At 39.4% G+C, this 22068-nt stretch overlaps 1 protein-coding gene across 5 annotated transcripts in view; it reads right to left on the bottom strand.

Moving 5' to 3' along the window:
- Window positions 1-22068, bottom strand: part of UBAP2 (ubiquitin associated protein 2) — a 91356-nt gene that overhangs the window by 36725 nt on the left and 32563 nt on the right. For 3 of the 5 annotated variants that reach the window (XM_030969355.1, XM_030969357.1, XM_030969358.1), the window contains exons 6-9: window positions 21298-21375; window positions 11455-11509; window positions 10190-10293; window positions 3933-3985 (exon numbers count right to left, since the gene is read on the bottom strand). In XM_030969355.1, the coding sequence (XP_030825215.1) occupies window positions 3933-3985; window positions 10190-10293; window positions 11455-11509; window positions 21298-21375 (290 nt within the window). Of the gene's footprint in view, window positions 1-3932; window positions 3986-5178; window positions 5239-10189; window positions 10294-11454; window positions 11510-21297; window positions 21376-22068 lie in introns of all 5 variants that reach the window. The other 2 variants (XM_030969353.1, XM_030969354.1) reach the window with 1 other exon arrangement.

Here is a 22068-nt window from a genome sequence, read left to right as displayed (position 1 = left end):
TGAGAGCCATGCTGACACTCATGTAACAAGTCAGACCACCCACAGAGGAAAGCTGCACTGTTTTCACCATGCTGTTACAATACAGAGAGATACTCGCACGGGTACCTGCGGAAGTGGAGCTGGTTGGGACTTTCGGGGGAAAGAAGAGGTTGTTTTTTGCCACGTGGTTGGATTTTTTAATACTTTTTCTTGTTTAAAAAGTAGTAGTTGAACAGCTACAATTTCCAAGGGCTAATTTGTTTCTATTGACAGGAATACTTGCAAACCAGAATTGATCTTAAGCCACTACAGGTTAGGTTTACCAAGGCAAAGCTAGGCACGTACAATGTTTGTATTTTAAATTTACTTTTCACAAAATCATCCTTAATTCCTTTAGTAGTCTTGTCTTTGACTGAAGAATAACTGATCTATTCAAAGAACACCTTTCAAATGTGCCATTTGATACAGCTCTTCTAGGAATTATGCATTTTTAACTGCATACATTTCTAGCAGTTTAAAGGACATCACAGACATGAGCCGATTTCACTTGCCATCCCACAGGCAGCTCTCCTGAGACCATGTGATTCCTGAACATGGACATCTGATAGGGGTCTCCTTGATTTAAGAAGGGCACAAAAGAGCTGACTGGGAGCAAATCACCACTCAGAGGCAGAGTAGAGATATCTCACATACTCTCCCAGCACCCTCTTGCAAGGAGCACATGAGACCATGAAGAAATCAGTCCTAACACAGTTCCTCCCTCCATTTCTTACCCTTCCCTTGCTGCCAACACAATGCACTTTAATCCCTCATTTCTGGATCACTTGTTCTGAGATGAATGCTGACAGCCCACAACTCTGTGTACTGACCAAAACAAAGAAAGAACATTCCACTTAAGTACATGTCAGTTAAAAAGGCTGTTCCTCTATTGTCCACCACTTTCTGAATGATGTGTTTTATTTTAGAGCAATGTGTACTGTACTTTCTGGGGTATTATGATATTCCTGCATTACATGGCACAAGGAGGTCAGCTAATGGCACAAGCAGCACTCTATGGTCTGCAATCCCTTGGTTAAATATTAAATTCTTTGTAATGTCAACAGTTTCTTACACTCACATAACCAAGGAAAAGACTAACCATGGACAAACACTGATAAACCCCAAAAATTCAGCAAATTAAGGAGACTGAGGATGTTTGTGACAATGCAAATGCATGCTTGATGTGTGAGAGAATAAATGCTCTCTATAGATGAACCAGCATGCAAACAGAAGTCTCCAGCTACCAGCTCAGTTACATTGAGATTTACACTACGACCTGTGGCAAATTCACTGCCAAAAGGTCCAATCAAGCACTAAATTCAGTACTCTGCATGGATTATGGCATTCATCAAAACACATATTTCGTGCTGTGGCAGCTGAAAAGTTTTATTACAAGATGTATTTAGTATTTCCCAGAAGTAGTATTTTCAGCTCCCAATCAAGCCATTATGCTTGCTGCACACTACACTCACAAATCTTTCACTGAGGCTCTGGCATTTTCCCAGAACTGAACAAATGATTGTGAGCCATTTGTCGGTGTTGGCCTCACAGGGGTATGTCCTCCATCTGCAGTGAAATGCCCATGCTTCCCAGCTCCTGTTCCTATGATAAAATCATTCTCCAGTCACCAAACAGACAATGCACTTGACAACTAGCTATCAGCTCCTAAAGGAGTACAGGAATGGTGAGAAGAGGAAAATATACTCCAGCATCCTCACAGAAACTCAACATCAACAAATCAGAAATTAAAAAAAAGCTTATTACTGTTTTGGTATGATGTAGTGAGGCTAAAGAAATTAAAACAACTTCTCATGCTGCTTCCAGGTAAAGAAACCACTTCCAACAAAACACTCTTTTTTTTTCTTTCCTTTTTTGAAAATAAGTGTTGCTGTGGTTTCAAATAAAAACAGAAAATGTTTGCCATTACCCACTTTCCAGCAATTTGTATTTATTCTATTTTTTTTGTATTTATTCTATTTTGTATTTCTTTCCTTTGGAATAGTTGCTGTAGTTAAACTTTACTTTCTTTTAAGAGCAAAACCCAGAGCCACCTAAAGTACCTCAATATTTGTCTAATCCTTCATTGTTAATACCCTGAATATCCCTTTAACAAAATCACAACCTCCTATTTTCACTGCAAGCACTTTCCATTCTATTTAACAGCACCTTGACAACCTATTATACTTGCTTAATACTCACTGCAAAAGATAAGGACCAGACAGGACTATTAGGTCACAAAGACCTAATTCTTCTTGGGTCAAACAATGTTAAATTTCACTCACTTGCTCATAACTTGTATCTGACTAGAGAACAGCACATTTAAACAGAAATATTCTTTAGAAAAACACCTGGTCTTTCCCTGCAGACAGTACATTTATTAGCTTCCTTGGTTCTTTTAATCAATAGTCATGCCACTAAAACAGCTTGTTAACACACTTAAATGCATGGATCCATTTTCCAGACACAGGTTCATACTACACCTCTGCGAGACTAAAACCAGAGTCCATCATATGCTTCTAAAGTAATCCTTTCAGATTCCCTAAACTAAAATCTGCCTTCTCAAGGATCTTTGATTAGATCTTTTCAGCTATTATACCAAATTTTTCATCTGTAAAAGTAATGAGAAATTGGATTTGGTACTTAATTGGATTCTTGGTACTTAAGAATCAAGTTCAGGAGCATTCACATACAGAAACATAACTCAACAATGACTAAGAGATGGGGAAGAGTGCCAACAGGCAAAAATACTACAATAGGAGCTTTTTTAATACAGCGTCAGCTCACGCTGAGCTGTTCTTTTTTCATCATCCACTACAATCCTGGAAACTTTTGAGTTGCTGCTTTCCAGACACCAAGCCCTTGTTCTGAAGGTGTGTCTTTATTCCTATAAAACAAATGGATACTTGGCTATATTAAAGTATTTTTCATTGGAACAGTTCAAATCTTGCAGAGGTCCAAATCTCACCACATGACTGGCTCACTTTCAAAGGCAATTCCAATATATTTTGTATTTTACAAGCATTTCATTAAGCAATTACTTTAGTTTTACTTCCCAATCATTGATCACGGCACTAGATGGCATCTGGCCTCAGACTGGGAGGACTAATAGCCTTCCCACAAAAGCCCACATTCAATAAGGGTCCTTCTGTAACAGATCTGCCAAAATTTTCAAGGCAGATTTCAATACACTAAAATGTTTTGCGATAGAATGCAATTATTTTTAGAACAAAAGGTATAACATATTTTTCCCTTTTTTTTTTTTCCCCGCATGTTTTGGGCTAATGTATCTGCATCTTGACATTTCATTCACTCTTTCTGAATATTAGCAGACAAATAACTTTCTCCTAGGTTATAGGGATTTTTCCAGGATCCAAAATTAATAAAAATTAACAATGGGCTATAGATTTCAAAATTAATTTGCAAATTATTCAGCTCTAGTAATTAATTAAAACAAATTCTATCCGTAGTCTGCATTGCTCAACACCCCTCCCTTACAACAAACGCTGTATTGTACCAGCATCAAACAGGGGTGAGAACAGCTCATAGACTTCCACCATTCTTAGTCCACCTCTAGCACACACTCAGGAAACTAAAGAGAGGTTTAAAATATGTCAGCTTTTGATGACATTAACTGATACAGAAAACCTAGGAATTTAGGAATTTCTTTAAATTCTCTCTGAAAGATACATCCCTATCATTAGGTAAGGATGGAGTTTCCATATGAGTTATATGAAGCATTCACACATTTCCAGGACATTCCACCTTGCAGGAGGAGGCAAAAGGGATGACTTATTTTCACTCTACTGAAAATAAACTTGAAATAATGGATTACTTCAAATATTTAGTTTCTGAAAACAATACAAACCCTGAAGAGAATAAATAATCAATTGGTATATCCAGCCAGTTGCACTTACATCTTCATTCCAGTCTTCTGCTGTCCATTCTTCTATTGAGTTCTTCCATGCTCCTATTATCATAGGGGAAAGAAAGAAAACAGGTACAAGTTAAAGGCACAACACTGTGTTTCAATCCTGCTTTACAAGCAATCCTGTTTTCATTATCAGTGGAACACAAAGCAAGGAGATGGAGGTTGGAAACATATTTGGAAACATGGTTGTAAGCTCTAGGAAACTGGTCTGCAGAATTAAAATTCTGGGAGGGAAACACCACCACTCCTTTCCCCTGCCCCTGATTTCTGATTTCAGGAATTTCTTTGCCACTATGGTACTGGACTCAATTTGCATGAACGCACATCTGTACCCAGTGATTAATCCCAAACATTGGAAGAACTTCCTTCTGTGGGTCCAACGGCAGTGAGAGGTTAGTCAACGCTCCCACAGGATCCTTCAGTTTCACACACAAATTCATACAGAACAAAACACAACCACCAACACCTGCTCCAAGACCTACAATCCTACTTTCAACATATTCAATTTCAAGACCCAAGCTATGCCTGTGAAGACTACTTTCCAACGTGTTAATTCACTCATCAGAGTAGCACAACTCCAATTCCTTCCCCTGACAGAGCAACTTATTTTAGAACACAAACAATTCTTATGATGGTAGCAGGACAATCTTTAAATTTCCACTGTAGCTAAAAAATGCTTCCTGGAACTTGTGGCAGACTGGATTTGGCAAACTCTGGAGCACAGTGAAGCATGCAGAAATAGGAAAACCACAGAAACCAATCCTATGGATGCAAAAACCAAACCCTTTCCCATAGGAAACAGCAGGTACAGACATGCAAGAGCAATAAAGGGACTGAAGGCCTTGACCACCGGCAGCAGTACAGTGAAGGTTATTCCAACAACAACCAGAGCCTTTGCGTAAACTGTGCAACCACAAGCAAAGAAAACACCAGCACCAAAGGTAGCACTGCCACCACCCTGCATCAAGTACAAAGCAAAGAGACTGCTGCTTCAATAATCTCCTTTCATTTAACCAGGAACTGGTCTGAGACACATTAATTCAGAAACAAGCCCCCCAAAAACAGCATCAAAGCCAGCTGGTACTAATGCCAGAACTGCATTGGTGCTTCCTCTCGTACCCCACAACACCACAGCGAGTTTTGGCAGAGGAGGGTTGAGAGGCGCCAGTCTTATCAGGCAAATGGGCTGACTGTGAAGGTTACACAGTGGGGGGAAGAGAGGGGAACTATACCTTGGAATCCAAAATTATTTGGCAGGTCCTGAGCAAGGTAACATCCGCTCTGTGTGGGCTCTGTGGAGCAATACAGAGTTGCCTGAAACATCTCATGCTCACATTTTATTAAATGGCTCCTACCCAGGGATGATGTTTTTATGAATAACCACACCCTATAGCAAAACTACTACAATGCCTCAAATTTCTAGAGTAATCCACACATTTCTACAGAAATTTTGAAAAGGAGGAAAAGCCCAATGAGCAGCAGTTTTTAGAGGAACAGTTGATATTCTTTCCCTTCCCCTGACCAGCACAGAATCCCTTCCCCCAGTATTTCTTCTTTGAAGAAGAAATCAAAGTATTTGCCCTGCTTGTATTTATCTCCCATAAGCCAGTGCCAAGGCCTGTCTCTAGAAGACAAGCTTTGCACTGACACCAGAACACTGAAACAGAGCTCGGAGTCTGATAAAATAAACTAGAAGAGCTCAGGTACATCAAGTCAGACTCTTGTGTATTTTCCACCACCTTTGGGAGACCAAACCTACTCAAAATAATACTTGTGATGTTTTCCTCACATTAAATTTAAACAACTGTCTGTTGTTCCCTCCTATAAAGCTAGTTATATAGGAGGGTTTACTCTTTTAAATACTGTGTACAGCCTCTCACCCTTTTATTAGTTTATCCAAGCCGCCAAGTTTATTAGTGTCATTTACTAACACTCTCCCTTCCCAACTCAATCATTCCACTCTCAGTTATTTTAGTACTCTTCTCTGCACAAAATTCAGTTTCTGAATGTCTTCCTCCTATTGATCTGATCTACATCAGATCTTGCCACAGGCCCATCAATTTCTTTTTAGTCCAAAATCCACCGTGGCATTACTGTAACTCATGCATCCTCTTCCCAATCTTTCCCCCAAGCTTTGCAAAGCATTACAATTCAAGAGTTTTCTGTTTTCCATCAAAATTATGTTTTGCGTTTTCTAAGATCCTTATTATACAACCTTCAACCTAGGTGGTTATTTGTGACCCGTTCCTCTTTGTCTTTGTAAGAAGTTCAGTTTAGAAAGTTATCAAGCCAATAAAAACAGAATACATCTTTTGATGAGTCTTCAGCTATGTTCCTCCAACTATCCTCTCTCCCTGTCACACTCCTTAATTTTTTACCATTTCTTTGAATAATCATTGATATTAGCCCCAAAATATATTGAACTTGGTCTATGCCAAAGTTATGTACTAGTTCTTTCCTTCTGGATTTGCATTCTAGAAAGACTTGAAGGTTTCCTTGAAATGTTCCTTCTGACTTTTACAGCAGATATTGAAAAAACAAACTAAACACAAGACCCCCAGAAAACAAAAACCCAAACACCAACTTCCTTGTACCTTCCAAGGAACACAACTGTCCCTCTTGAAAGTTACTCTTTAATTTATTTCTTATTTCTAGTTATTCTTCAGTTTCAGAGTAATTTAAGGCTGTTCATAACTAAGGTAACAAAGGAAGTCTTCCATGAAACTTATGAAACTCTATCAAAGCAGTGACATGAGTAAATTACCAGAACACAAGGCCATTTTCACAACAAACTTTGAGAAGTGAGCACCTCCAATACAATTTATGTTTAAGAACTGCTGTGATTTGCACTCATTTGCTCCCACTGCCCTGTTCATTACAAAAACCCTGAGAGAAATTATGCTGCTCGAGTTTATTTTTATTTTGGAGGAGGACTAGTAATTTTGTTTCTCTTCATCTGTCCCTTCTCTTTGCCTTTCATCTGTATATTATTTCTATATAAGTTAGGATGCAGGAAAATTGATGTTGTATTATTTGGAATACAATTAGATATAATGTTATGAACTATTGAAGACTTGCCCTTCAGTCTGTATTTCAGCCAACACTGAATTTTACCTTCACAGAACCAGCAAGCTTTTCTACTGGATTACACAATGGTGCACTTAGTCTATTCAAGTTATTATGAGGCCTCTGGCATTTGCAATAATTCAGGGCATGAGGTTCTAGAGCATGACAGAAACTACATTTTGGAAACAAATACAGTATTTATTTTTTATGAAAATACTAATTTCCCCAGCAGTGGCTAAAGAAAGAAATGCTTAGTACATAACTCAGAATGTCACAAAGAGTTTTTGTTGGTATAATGTCTCCAGAAAATATTTTGGTAAGCAAAGATCTCTTATTTCTCTAGGCAGTTACCCAGTTACAGCCTCTTTAATGTAACTACAGATGAAAGACACTAGTTTTCCAAGTAGATAGCATGAGCTAATATTTTTTACCCTCTTTTGAGATTAAATAAGAAATGGGACTGGGTAATGAGGAATAAAGAGAGCAATTTCCTTCCTGTATAAACTCTTACCTGACATCTATAGAGCCCACTGCAAGCTTTATAGTTTTGCATACACATATAGTTCCCACATTCAAAACTTTAGTTGACACCCCATCTTAACTGGGGAGTCAACTGGGAACTTAACTGGGTCATTGATTTGTAATTAACAAAACATCATGTGAATTTAGGAGGGGGAACCTGAAAATTAATATTTGGGATTAACAAGTCAATTCATGCTTAACTTTATGCAACCTACTTGCAGCCCCATACCTTGTCTGACACTGTCCCCCACCAGCCCTGCTTCCATGTTCCTTCCCAGCAGTCTCTTCTGCTGTAAAATTACCACCCCAGCTGCAGATTCCTCTAAAAACCCTCAAGATGCTTTCCATCAAAAGGCTGAAAGTGCTACCCACTTGGACAACTATTGATTCAATTTTAAAGCCTGTTCTTTCTGAAGTGATTGCTTTTGGCCCAGACACTTCTTTCAGTCATTCCTAGAGCTTGTCTACAACACCATAAAAGAAAGCATTCTTTAGAGAGACATTGCTGTTTTGTCACTTATTGTACCTTTTTCATTTGAAAATAAATTAAGATTAGCAACAAAAAGGTACTTAACACCCAACAAGAACTTTCACATTTACCTAGTTTACTTTAATTTTCTGCCAACCAAGTAATTTTGCAGGAACTCCCTCACAATGACACCCACTCATTCATACCTCAAAGATTCATTCATCTGACAAGGCCAGTGAAAATTCAGAAATACTTTCTCACATCTTCTTCCTACAATGCTTCCCAAATTTCCATGCATGCCTTAAGCTGTGTTACTGAAGTCCAGTGCGGCTGTTGGTGACGTGAACAGCAAAAATGCGCTTGACATCCAAACAGAAATTCCAGACGTCAAAACTCTGAATTTCCACCACGCTGTCAGCAGCACACCTCTCATGATGACACATTCATACTGTTAACCCACACCAAACTACTCTTACTCCTAGGCAGATTTCTTCCATTACTTAACACTGAGTAAGAAGGACAAGGAGGCTCTGCCTCTGCCTACAAGGACAGAGGCTGCTGTAACAGAGTCACATGGGGGCTATGGGGGCTACTCTGAGTTAGCAGGGAGGGTCTCAAGAACACCTGAGCTCATTTTGGAAGTAGAGCACAAGTCATATGTAAGCTATATCCTCACACCTGCAATCAGTAGTAACAAACCAGTGATTCTCTACCTCTGGTCCAATCTCCTAGTACCTTTCTTGCAGATGTTTCTTTACTTAGTTAACCTTATAGCTTCTGCAATGCTTGTGAGAACATATCCTGCCCCTTGCTAACAGGTAGCAAACAAAAACGTAAGAATCTCCAAAGGAATTTTCAAGACATTAGGTATCCTCTTATTTGAAAAACTAATGTGAGTGAAAACAAAAGGTGTATTTCTGTTTGTGCTACAGCACCAAATAATTTAAGAAGTAATTCCTTAGAGAGATACTATTTGGCAAGAATGCTCCCATTAACAACCACTAATATACTCAAAGCCGCTCTTCCACACTGGTTGAGAAGGCAATCAGAGTGACAAGACAGCTGCTTAATAAGCCTCCCTAAACTTTGAGCCTGTTGTTGTGTTCTCTAGTTAAGTGGAAAATGGCTTGTAAGACGTTTAGAAAGCTGCATCTCAAGTGGATCACAGCAGAGCTCAACAGAGCACACTGTGCCCTTCAGGATCAGCTTCCACACTTGGCACAGGAGTTGACAAAAAAATCACCTGAGTAGGCTTTACCAACGAAGAGATCAGAAGAGCTACCCATTGCTGCAGTTAAAAAGAAATGCACTCAATGGCTCCCAAGTGAGGACAAAAACATACATGACTTTCTCCATTCTAACACATGGTTTACTTTGCCTTCATCTTCTATCACAGAACACAGGAAACAGCAAGGTATCCTGTTTTTCCCATCACAGATAAGCAGGCCACCCTCATTTCTGAATCGCCATGAGACCATTGCCAAATGGTTCCTCTCCAAACTATGTCAGTCTCTTGCCTTTAGCTGCAAGTGTGTACTTCTCACTTGAAACTTCATACAGAAACAGACATCTGCCTTGATCTTCAGACAGGTCAATGGCTTTCTGGCTTCAATTCAAGTGCCTACTCGTGCTTTAGTTAATAATTTTTGTCTTCAGAAGTCGCAGATCTTGGAACTCTCCTCCATCCAGAGACTCACATCCTTACATTTCTGCATTGTGCAGATGGGGCTTCCAAAGCCATCCCAGTGTCACTGAGTGAATCATACTTGTAAACTTTTTCTTTTCCTTTTCTTCTTAGATATTCACATGATAGGCCTAAAGCCTGTGGACCAATCAATTCTAGGAGGACTTATGCTGCTTAACTATATTCAGTGAGATCTTAAGCAGGATTAAGATATCTAAACACTTCTTTATATACAAGGTTCTTCCAGTGACTCTTCAAATTCCTTTGTCCCCCAAGGGTTTACTAGTACTATAACAAAAGAATTGCAAAATGCCTCCCTTCATTCTCACCAGAGAGACACAGGCTCTGCACATCAGCAGAGCTAAACTTAAAAATCATCTAGTATCTGTGTCACAAAAGATGTACACAAATTTTCAGAAGTGAACACTAACAGAATGGTTATTTTAGCTGCAATATGCTACAGGTCTTCATTCCAATCCTTCCACTTCTTGAAGCATCTTACCAGTTCCATCATCTGCATCATTCTGACCAGTCTCCCAGATCTCTGACTTTGTCCCAAAGCCATCAGTGGCAGAAGACTCCGTATAGTCTGCAGGATTAAATGTCCTAGAGTTTTGAAAGTTAAGAAATGGAAGAGAACACATGGGTCATTCAGAGAGCATAAGTGTCATAATTTTTAGCTGAAGTTGTATTAGACTTAACATCTTGATTTCCACATAAGTTATCTTGACAGCTTTTACTTAAAAAAAATTCTTCTATGAGCAGACAGAGATAAAAAGGGAGAAAAGAGAGTAAGACAAAAAAGTGAAGAGACTGGTAAACAAAATTCCTGTAGAGACACTGAACCAAATAAATTCCTGAAAAAACACTTAACAGCCTCCCAATTCCTCCCAGTGTTATAAAGCATCAGTTTATACACACAACAACAAGACTCTCTCAACAGGTAAGTTTTCCAGCAGGTGGCTGACTGATAAGTGATCAGTATCATGTCCTTTCAGAGCACAGTAAGATTATTTGAAAGTGCTCTGCTGACGCTAATGCCAAAAATGCACAGATGTAGCTAAAAGGTGAAAAAGCATTATTGAAGAAAAACCTCTTTTCAGTTCATCATCTGCAAGTATGAACAAGAAGAATTATTAGAGAAGCAGAACATGACTCCTGTTCATCATGACATTACTGATGTTGCATGAAGTGTCATTAAAGGCAAACACTGAGTGAAAGGAGTGGAGACTACATTTCTATAAGCCAAGTTATTCCAACAAAAATGAGAGCAAATTTTTAAGCTGCTGAGTAACTTCTTCTGACTCTGTTTTAAGGTCATATGAGTCCAAACAGCTAAAGCATGAAACCTCAAAAACAGAACAAAGTTTAGAATTGCCACTTTCCAAGTTTTAAATATGGTCACTGCACGTTCTACATTACACTGAAATAAATCTGGTTTAAAATTTACCTAAGACTATATGTAGCACACAACTTTCAGACTCCAAGGCACCATGTGGCTGCTACTGACAGCGGGTATGGATGGCTCTCCAAGTTTGAGATACTAACACTGAATAGACATACATTAGGATTCTACAGGTGTGCCTAGTTAGAAGCACTAGTTTAAGACAAAAATATTCTAATCATCACCTAAGAGATTTTTCAATTTTTGCATCTATATTGGTTTCAAACATACAGCAATATCCATACATACAGTGGCAACATTGTCAATAAATATTGCCACTGTGTTTGACCCTTGCCAAAATCTGTGTTCTGCATGTTTCTTACCCCATGCCTTGGGCTGAAAACCTCCCCGCTCCTCTCCCTCTGCCACGTCCAAACCCTAGGAGAGAAAACACCATTTAACAGCAACAGCAGAGGAGCCACCAGTCACTAGTCTGTCACATTAAAGAAAGCCACAGTTGAACAAAACTACCATAGTTGAAGTTAAATATAATTTACTTCCCAAATTCTCACACCAAATTTGCTTCCCTAACACACTCAAATAAGCCTTGGTTCATCTAAGACCCAACATTTCAGTAGGACCTTCAATTGTCTGCCATCTTTTCTGTGTCTCATGAAGTAGCTCCAAGCGCCATTAAAAGAAATTACCTAAAGACTCATCCCAAACACTGCTATTGCCAACTTATTAGACATTGTTCAAATTTTTGTCTGTATTGTTTCATTCTTGCCTAAGATGCTCTAAAATCCCAGCCTCCCTGAGTATCCTGATCTCCCAAGCAATTCTCTGTCACTTCTTATCTGTGAGGAAGAAGTTGAAATACTCCATTTGTTTCCTTTTCTGACTCTGACCACCTGTCCACCCTCCTGTGCTTTTGCCAGTCTCTGATCACGCATTCCTTCTGCCTCACCCTTCATCACAGTTACTGACAGGAAAATACCTAAATCAAATAACTCATCTTCCTTGTTATCATCCACTAAAATATTCATTTATTTTAACAAAAACAAGTATTTGTTTTCTCAAATTTTGATTACCAGCCTCAGTTCATGAGCTTCTTGATACAATTAATAGCTTAATTTTTGCACATGGTACATTGTCAACAAGGCATGAAAATTTTTGTGCTATTCAAGAATACACAAAGCAAATGTCTACAAAAAACGTTACTAAATATTTCTTATATGCAATATATTTCTGCATAGATTTCCTTCCCCACCTTTTTCGGGGTTTTATGTAAGGCTTACCCAGTTTGTTCAGGTTTTTTTGAGGAAGAGTGAGTTATTTTGTATTACAAGAACAGAAGGAGGTCAAGAGCTGCACTCAGAGAACAAAACCATGTTTATTTTAATGATAAAATTATGTGGCAATTATAAGTCACCAAGCAACTGCAAGTTTACCAGAGCACACAAAAATGATAATCCTAAATCACCAAACCACTGATGCCATAGATCAGAACTACCCATGATGGGATGTTCAAAGTTGGATCAGAATTACTTCATACTTTCAGGAGACCACACAAACTGAGCAAGAGCAGTACCTCCAGGACATGGTAACACCAGTTTATCAAAGTTCTACTTTAATGACTTTCTGTTTCTTGCTCTCACCATTCATTATTCCCCTTACCTGAGTTCACTGTTTTAGTGACAAAATACGTTTCGGGAACTACTTTTTCAAGATTTCTTAGAGGCATCAAAGTAGAGGAAGGATTTCCATCCAGCAACACACTGCATTTTGCTGGGATAAGAACACAGAATACCTTAAGTCTGACACTGACCAGCTCTGTTATGTCTACATAATCTTCCCTTCTTTGCTCTCTTTTTGCAACTGGCTGGAGAGAAGGCAGACAGAGGTTATGAGAGAAGCAACAACTGCTGCAACCTGGCACTTGCCACCCTTCTTTAGCGAGCCCATGTGTTTTTTGCCACAAACAACAGTGCCCCAAACCCCACTGTACCAAACTGCCTCCAACTTGTCCACTGAACCTTGCTGCTCAGCCTACCTACTCTTCTGCTATCCTCTGCTAAAATCAGAGCACTCTGGATTACCTTTCTGTCCAGTAACTTTTCTTAAGAGTAGAACCAGCTACACAAGTTTACCTGGGGATATGGTAGGGGCCATCATGTAATAAAATTACTTTCAATCGCTATCAATAGAGCATTAAACACCATTTACAGAAACTGTGCAGAAGCAAGATCAACAGTTTTCTGATAGCCTGAGGTACAAGTCCAACTGGGAGCTGCAAAACACAGAAACAGTCAACCAGAAACAGTTTTGAGCAAGACAGACATAAGGTACAGAGAGATAATTGAAACAGCTGTCATGAAAGAAGAAATAGATTTTACAAGACGAGGTAAGTCACCCCAGTATCTCAAGTGCAAAGGCCTCAAGGAACAACCTTAGCACACTAAAGAGAAGGTGATGTTTTACCAAGCCAGGCATATGTAAGGTACATTCCCATAATGGGCACAATAAACTACTGACTAAAAACATCAATAAGCAACAGTTTTAGAAATTGCAAAAAGAAAAATGCTGCTCCTGAAGTTCCATGCACAGTCTGAGACTACTAGCCAGCAAAGCATTTTTTATACCAGATCACGTTGAAAGATAATTCTGAACTTGAATTTCAAGTAGATTCCTTTAACTTCTTAATGCTGTGTCTATGCTTTCAGTCAAAACTGGAATTAAGCTTTAGCAACAAACACAAAGAACCTTTCTAATAAAGGCAAAAGGGAGTACCAAATTACTAAATACAAAGTTAGAAAACACATAAAAAATTAACTCAAAATATGGGACAGTGAAATGTTCACCACTGCAATACCACCTAACTCAGACACAGGATTTCATACATTGTGGTGAGCCAGTGGAAAGGGCTGATATTCTCTTTGACACAACCAGACCACCAGTAAATCCTTAAATTCTCATGCCAAGAAAGCTACTTCTCTCAGCTGTCAAAATTTAAGAATGGCCTTAAAACAGAAGGTACAGTCTTTTAAGACAAAGAAGTTAGTCACGAAACAACTGGGAATGCCCACAGGGTATCTACAAACTTTTTATGCTTTTTAACAGTGACTAAAGAGTCAGTGAGCAAATAAAGCTCTCAGAATTCACAGCAGAAACCCAAATACTAAGCATACAATCCCACTTAATTTAAACCCATTTAAATTAGAACTACTACAATTGTGGTCTTCCTCACCACTGATCATAAGCTCTGCTCTTTTATGCACTGACAGTTTTCCACTTTCCAGTGAGTGAGCACTGAACAACTACCAGGAAACAGTATTTGTTCACTTTTGGATCAGCTCTCCAAACCAGTTGCCACCTTGATAAATGCCAGAAAACCTTTACACCAAGCTACCAAAAAACCCTGCTGTCTACAGTGACCATGTTGCCTGCCTCTTCTTTTTTGGGAGAGTTAGTTTGTCTGTCACCTACCATCTCACACTTTCCAAGTCCCTTAACTTCCAGGACGATCTGCTCCAGGATCTTGTCAGGCACAGATGTGAGACTGCCTGACCCCTAGTTCCCCAGGTCTGCCTTCCTTCCCTTTTTAGAGTAGAGGTTATGCTTCCCTTTTTTTCATCAGTGGGAACTCAAATATGATGGATGGTGGCTTACTACTTCCTCTTCCACTTCCCTGGGGACCCACAGATGTATCTTGTCAGGCCCCATGGACATGTGCACTTTGATTCCTCAAAGAGTCTCAAACCTGATCCTCTCCTACAGTGGATGGTTATTCATTCTCCCAGCCCCTGCGTTTACATTCTGTAATTCATATTGTTGGAAATCTTGTGGGAAAAGACCAAGGCAAAAAAAGTCATTAAGTGCCTCCAGCTTCTCCATGTCTCAGTTAGCCATGTCTCCTGTTTTCTTACAGAGAGGGCCCAAATTTTCCCTTGTCTTCCTTTTATCACCAAAAATACAACTTTAGCATTCCCAACCAGAACCCTAGCTGCTCAGACAATCTCACCTCTCTCTTCCTCCCAGGCTACATTTATTTGCTTCCTCCTTCTCTGGGCTTTTTGTGTTTGAGTTTGTCCAGGAGCGCCTTTTCATCCATGCAGTTGGGGAAGTTTTGTCTTTATTTTGTTTGGGATGCACTGCTCCCAAACTTGGAAGAAGGAATCCTTAAATATTAACATGCTTTCCTTGGCCCCACTTCTCTCTGGAGTTCTATCCCATGGCACTCTTGAAGAGGCCAAACTCTGCTCTCCTCCATGAAGGCCATGGCAGTGAGCTTGTTGTGTGTCCTCATCACTGTAACAAAGACCTCAACCTCCACCATTTCACAGTTACTGCAGCCCAAGCTGCCCTTGACCTTCAAATTTCCTCACCAGCCCCACAAGCCCTAGGCTGCAAACACACATTGCCAGCTCCAGACAGCTTTTCATCTGTATGAAGTCCAAGGTCCTTCTCTGCAGGGCTGCTCTCAAGGAGTTCTTGTCCCCAGTCTGTATTTATGCCTGGGATTGCTCTGACCTGAGTGCACCATCTTGAACTTCATCTTGCTAAACCTCATGAGATTCCTCTGGGCCCACTCCTCAAGCTTGTCCAGGTCCCTTCAGATGACATCCCATCCTTCAGGTGTGTCAACTGCACTTCTCAGCTTAGTATCATCTGCAAATTTGCTGAGGGTGCACTCAATCTCACTCTGTCAGTGATAAAGATATTAATTTAAGAGCAACATTCCAAGATAGAGCCCTGAGGGACATGACCTGTCACCAGGTTCCATCTGGACATAGAACCATTGGCCACAACTAACTGGATGCATCCAACTAACTGGATGAAGCCAACTCTTTATCCACCAAAAAGGTTCACCTTTCAAATCCCTCTCTCTCCAATGTAGAGATAAGGATGTCATGTGTGACCATGTCAAAGGCCTTACAGAAGTCCAGACAGATGATGCCAGCCCCTCCTTGTTGATTGTTATGATCACTCCATCACAGAAGGACACCAGATTGGTCACGCACAACTTGCCCTTTATGAAGCCAGGATGACCAAAGACGCTCATCCCCCTTCCCTGACAGATGGAACACATCAGTCCCCAGAAGACCAGGTTTCTCAAAGAGTCCCCTGGTCTAAGAAGTGAAATCCCCTGCTGTGGCACAAGGCCTATAATCACCTGCTGATTCTCCAAATACAACTGGCCCTTTTGACCCCCTTTGTTTTTAACTGAGAGGATGGATGAAAAAAACTACCTACAAAAACTAGCTGCTCCAGAGTCCTTGTGGCCAAACCTAGGGCTCTGCAATCCCCCTTGATACTGTTCAGACTGCTCCTGGCTGTACCCCTTGTGCCTCCATGAAACAACAGGAGGAAGTAACAGTCAGTGGACTGCAAGAAGCCTGGTAGTCTCAGTGACATCCCTGATAAGAGCCCCTGGTAAGCAGCGCACCTCTCTAGAAAGCACATGTCACCAAAGGGGTGCCTCTGTACCTCTCAGAGGAATGTCCTACTACTGTCAATTGCTGCCTTACTCTTTGCAGTTTTCTTCTCCTGAATGAATTCTAGAAAGGTCAGCACTTATATCCAACCCAGGAAAGTGGCAAGTTTTTCTGTTTTCACTAAAACCTACTAGGAGTTCAAAACACTCATCACAATCACTTCGCCACTCTGGTACCATCCATGCATGACGAGAATTCCTCTCCACATTCACAACATTTCTTCCCCCAAAGCAAATGCACACTTCATTGGAGCACGAGAAAGGTGTGTAGAAGCACAACTCAGATGGGACTAACCCATTAAATTAACAACCTATTCTGCAGAAAATCAAGTCTGCTGAGCTTGTAGACCTAAATCCTTCCATTGCAACACAGGTGCTTTATTTAAAAATTCAGATTTTCAGGGTTGAACTTAGAGGAAGTTACTTCAAGGTTAAGAAATGGCCTGAAGAACAGCTGCAAGAAAAAGGAAATGCAGACTGGAAGGGCAAGCAACACTAAATTTGTGCTTTTCTCTGACTACACAGTAACTGAACTGCCCTCATGTCTGCTCTGGTAGTGCCATCCTCCCAGCAGAACCAAGTTGACAGAGGCTTATTAAGCCTTAAGAGGTAAGGAGGCAAAGTGCAGAAACTTTATATTCTAGGTACTCCATATTACCAAAACAAACACCCAAGCTGGAGTTAATAATTCAAATTACTTTTGTCTTTATTAGTCACCATAAAGCTAGAAGCAATTAATCAGTATTATATACTGCATTTACTCTAGAGAGCATTTTTACAATTCATGCTGAAAACTTTCAACTCAAAAATTACATTTAAAGGAAAACAGGTGACTTGTTACATATAAACTATGATACTCAAAAAAAAGTACATGACAGAGTTTCTTAACTAATGCAGAATGAGGCACAGCAAAACTAAACAAACTTCAAATTTTGACTTCCAGAAGGTCTGCTCCACATGCATGTTTTATAAAAAAACAACATTATCCCTAGTTCTGGCAAAAAAAGTCCAAGACATATCATGTGCCAACTGGGCTAAGCTTTTAAACATAGGGAATGTTTATACAAGCAATTCTGGATACAGAAATTCAATTTGTTCAAGGATAGCATACTTCTTATGTTAAAAACAATGAAAAGAGATCAAGAATACAAACTGGACTATAATCAGGTATCTATGAGAATGATAAGTTGTTTTATTTTCCTATACAGCCAGCAGACAAAACAAGAGTTGGAATTAAAACATAGCATTTTTTCCTTTCATTTTTATATCTGTTTTGTAGGAAAAAAATCCCTGGCAGAACCCACATTTATGGAATGCTCATGTTGTTCTGGAATAACGAAGTAAAGAAATAAACAGAAGTGCAAGCACAAATCTATCTTGCCTTTGCAAACCAGGAGAATTACTATACCTGAGTCTATAACAATTTCTATGTTGAATCAATAAAAGAGGCCAAAAGCCCACCTACCTGTTATTCCGTTTTAAGCCATGGTCAATTAGACATCCAGGGAAAAGCACATGAACTGAAATCACAGTGTAGTTTCTTTGGATGTTTTCCTGATCTTCAACTATTTGTGGCTTTGACTTCCTTAGTCAAAAATAATTTACATACAACAAAATCTTTGGTGGTTTTTCTTTTTCTTGACTGCGGTTCTTTTTTAGGATGAAATTTCCAAGTCTTTTTATGTATACATTTCCTGCACCACATCATCTTACTGAAAGGAGTTCCTTTGTTTCACTTCATGTATGAAGAACCAACTCTTTAAGTTCATCTTGAAGCTGTAACCTGCTGATCTCATTTAATATTCTCTCCTTTGCATACTTGGCATGATCAACTGATGCTCCCACAGAAGTTTAACAGAGTTCTACTATACACGCACACAGTCCTCTCTCACAGGCAGAAAAATCCTCACACCCCATAACTGCAGACTTCCCAGTACCTTCAAAAGCCTTTTCTAGCTCAACACCCTTTTTTTTTCTGCATCCTTTTCAATATGAAGCAGAGGAACTGGGAGAATCTGACCTGCACTTAAAATTGAAGATGCAAGAACCCTAAAAAACAGCAGCTTAAAAATAACCTGTGCTTGTAAAGTTCATCAACTTGTACACAACACTGCAGGTGATTAAAATACAAATAAGAAACTGTTTCTATAGCTGATAATCCTAAACACATAACCATCTGCTTCTTTAATTTCTTCAGGAGATTCCATTCTAGACAGTCACAAATCCTTGCTAAACTGACAAATATAATCACTGTGATGCAATTACTGCTCATCACCATTACAGTATTTCTTACATTTAAATTACGCTCACGCAAGAAATTTGGTTCTAAAAAGAAGCACAGATGAGAAGGTATCTTAAAACAAGACATTCCCTGACTTCAATACAAAGTTTACACCCTTAGTTTAACAAGCAAAGATTTAACTTAGAGCAATTATAGCTGAGACATGTCCTGTTACACATGCTGTGATATATTTCTACATTCTGTTAATCAGTCAATAATTTGCATACTTCAAATCCCTGATGCCCTGCATACCAGCACACAGTGTTGTTTGCACTCTGTTTACCTACTACCCTATGAAGTTACAAGGAACATGACACAGTCATTAATGGAAGATCTACTGTCAGATTAAACTAGTGCCTTACACACTGAATATGAAATATTCAGTATAAAGGCTTTTCCCTCTCAGTAAACAGCACACTATCACTTCTGTGTCAATCCCGTTTTAGCCATTTTCAGTTGTTTATCATTTCTTTAAATTATGTTTTTACACTGTGAAGGAGTAATACATATGATGGCCCAGCAAATCTCCTAGAAGGCAGCCAGTAAGATAACTCCTGCCTGAGAAGGTAGCTTAAAATAGAGTGTGTTGTTCAGATAATTAGCTGACCCCTTATTTCATATCCAGTGCCTAGATTTCTACACACACACTGCATGAAACATTTCTAAAAATAGGTTCTGTGGTGATTACCAGCAATCTGTTTACTTTCAGCTGAAGTGTGTTATCTCTCATTTCACTATTCTGTGTAACAGAAAAGAAAGACTACAGAATGAATTGGCAGGAAGCTTTTTATTATTATTTCTACTAATATCCAAAGAAAGAAGGCCACGTATCCCTGAAATGATAAGAACCGAATTACACAGATTTCTAAAACTTCCTGAAGATTTCAAGAGTTTGCACTGTAAAATTAATCAGGTATTTCCTGCCATGGAATACACACACTTGTAATATAATGACCCTGTAAAATTGGCCAACAGGTTTATCACAGAAACTTCATTAACATACTTTGCTCACAGTACAGTCTAAAATATTTAGTAGAGACATATAGTAATACTATGTACATTAAGCCAGTGAACAGAAACTCTCTTTTTCTATTAGAAAATCTAAGTTTCTATTTCTTCAGTTAGACAGGTCATTTTGATCTGATTATGAAGTTTGAGATATATGATATTCATCTAGAAAGCTACAGCTTTGACAACAAAAGCAGTGTATGCTTTGTAAGGTTAAAGCAAAAACCACTGCATTTGAAATTAATATCTAAGTTCTACTGAACCATTTTTAAAAAGTCCTACTTTTATAATTATAATTTGAAAATAAAGGATTATTTTATAAAATAAGTAACTGCAAGACTTACATTCTATCTACTGAAAGTGTAAACTGTTAACATACCAAAAATAGTAGCTGTGAACTATACCACACCTTGTCCTGCAGAGCTACTTCTCTGCACACACCACTGGGTTTTTGCTGATTCACAGGCACTCTCACACGCAAACCTTTGGAAGTTACTTCTTTGCATCTTTGTACACCTTCAAGATGCAGATCTGGAGACAATGAAGCTGGATGTGCCTGTCTCTGAATGCCTTGTTACCCGACATTCCAAAGAGAAAGGAGTCCTTTGAAGGCAGAATTTTTCTTGAGTCAGACAGTACTTACTAAGTACATTAGTTCTGCTATACATTTCGTCAATTTAACTTATGTAATACATTTGTCCACCCATAATCTGCACCATACAGGGATTACTTATTTTCATTCCTCCGACTTTAAGGAAAAACAAGCCTCTATCCACTGCAACCAGGGAAAATCCAATTCAAATACATATCACCTGATTCCACATCCAATCCATTATCCCACCTCTTCTACATGAAAGGACTGGAGCTGTACCTACAACTCCACAGTATTCCTTCTCCACAGTTCTCATCAGCTCTTCCGTGTCGAATTCCTTTTCATAGCAAAATGTCTCTAAGGTGGCTTGTTCTTTCTCTGATTGGCTACCAAAAGCAGAAGGCAAGCCTGACAACCAGAGACATCGCAAATAAACGGTACAAGAAAAGGTACACCAAATCCTTCCTCAAGAGCCATAGAGATGGAATCTTGTACTCTCCTGCTGCTGAAGTATATCTTGAGGAACCCTGAGTGAGCACACTCCCACTCACAGGAGGCTGGCATGAGTCAGTCTGGGAAAACAGCTCTCCATAGCCAGTGCACAGCTGCCTGCCACATAGGAAATCACCATAGAAGTGATCTCTGTCAATTTTTTTTAAGTTGTTCCAAGACCAAGAAATGATAAACGGTAAGGGAGTGGGATGTACCCAAGCACAAGGTGGCTGAAGTGCATATGGAATCAAAGGATAAACAGAAAATGCTTAAGAAGAAGCATTTAAAGAAACAAATGGGAGAGTTCCTTTTCAGAACATGAAAGAAGAGCCAGTCCCACAACAATGCCACCATCTCACCTCTCCCACGGCCACGTTTCCCACGGTCTGAAGGCCTGTCTCCTTGATTGTTGTCCACTCCATTCTCTTCAGCTCTAACTGTGTGGAGAGACAACAGCTTAAGAGAAGCGTTAGAAACTGCTACTTGAGATAATACAGCCATTTGCTTAAACTGAACCCTTCAAAACAAAAGGCAAAATTTTCAGATGGTCAACAGATCTCAATTACCCCTCTTCTTTGAGGCCTCACTAGAAGCAATTTATGTTTCCTTGTTTCCTTTGTACTGGACAATTAGGAAGCAAATATAAGAAGGAAAAGTCCATCAGGAGACAAACCTCTACAAATGCCATGTTTTGCAGCGTACACTATTTAGTGAGATAGGAAATACTGCTGCCTTATTCTGTGTTTCCTAGATAATGCACTGGTTGACAACACTGAAAAAATAAAGGATAAGCACTAACATCAACGCTTCTCCTTTGTGCCCATACTGCATCCCTGTAGAAGCATGGAAACAGATTTCTCCTCTGTATTTAAAGCACAGGGATGATGACTGGGTGAAGGTAAGGCACTAAAAAAGGTCTGCAACCTAAGTGGTTTGTGGTAAACTCCCGACAAGGTGCTTTGAAATACAGCTGGCTACTTGAAGGAGAAAAAAAACCCCAATAAAACTGGCCTCTTGAAACACTCACTGCTGAGACTTTGTACTGCATTTCTCCTAATGGCAACAATAAAACCAAAAATGCTTGGATATAAAGTTGGGAAGAAAATAACAAGATTTGGTAACCATCTGAA

This window comes from Camarhynchus parvulus, chromosome Z (assembly GCF_901933205.1).
Source record: "Camarhynchus parvulus chromosome Z, STF_HiC, whole genome shotgun sequence".
NCBI lineage: Eukaryota > Metazoa > Chordata > Aves > Passeriformes > Thraupidae > Camarhynchus > Camarhynchus parvulus.
Note: the sequence above shows the minus strand (reverse complement) of the source record. Positions and strands in the feature narration are given on the sequence as shown.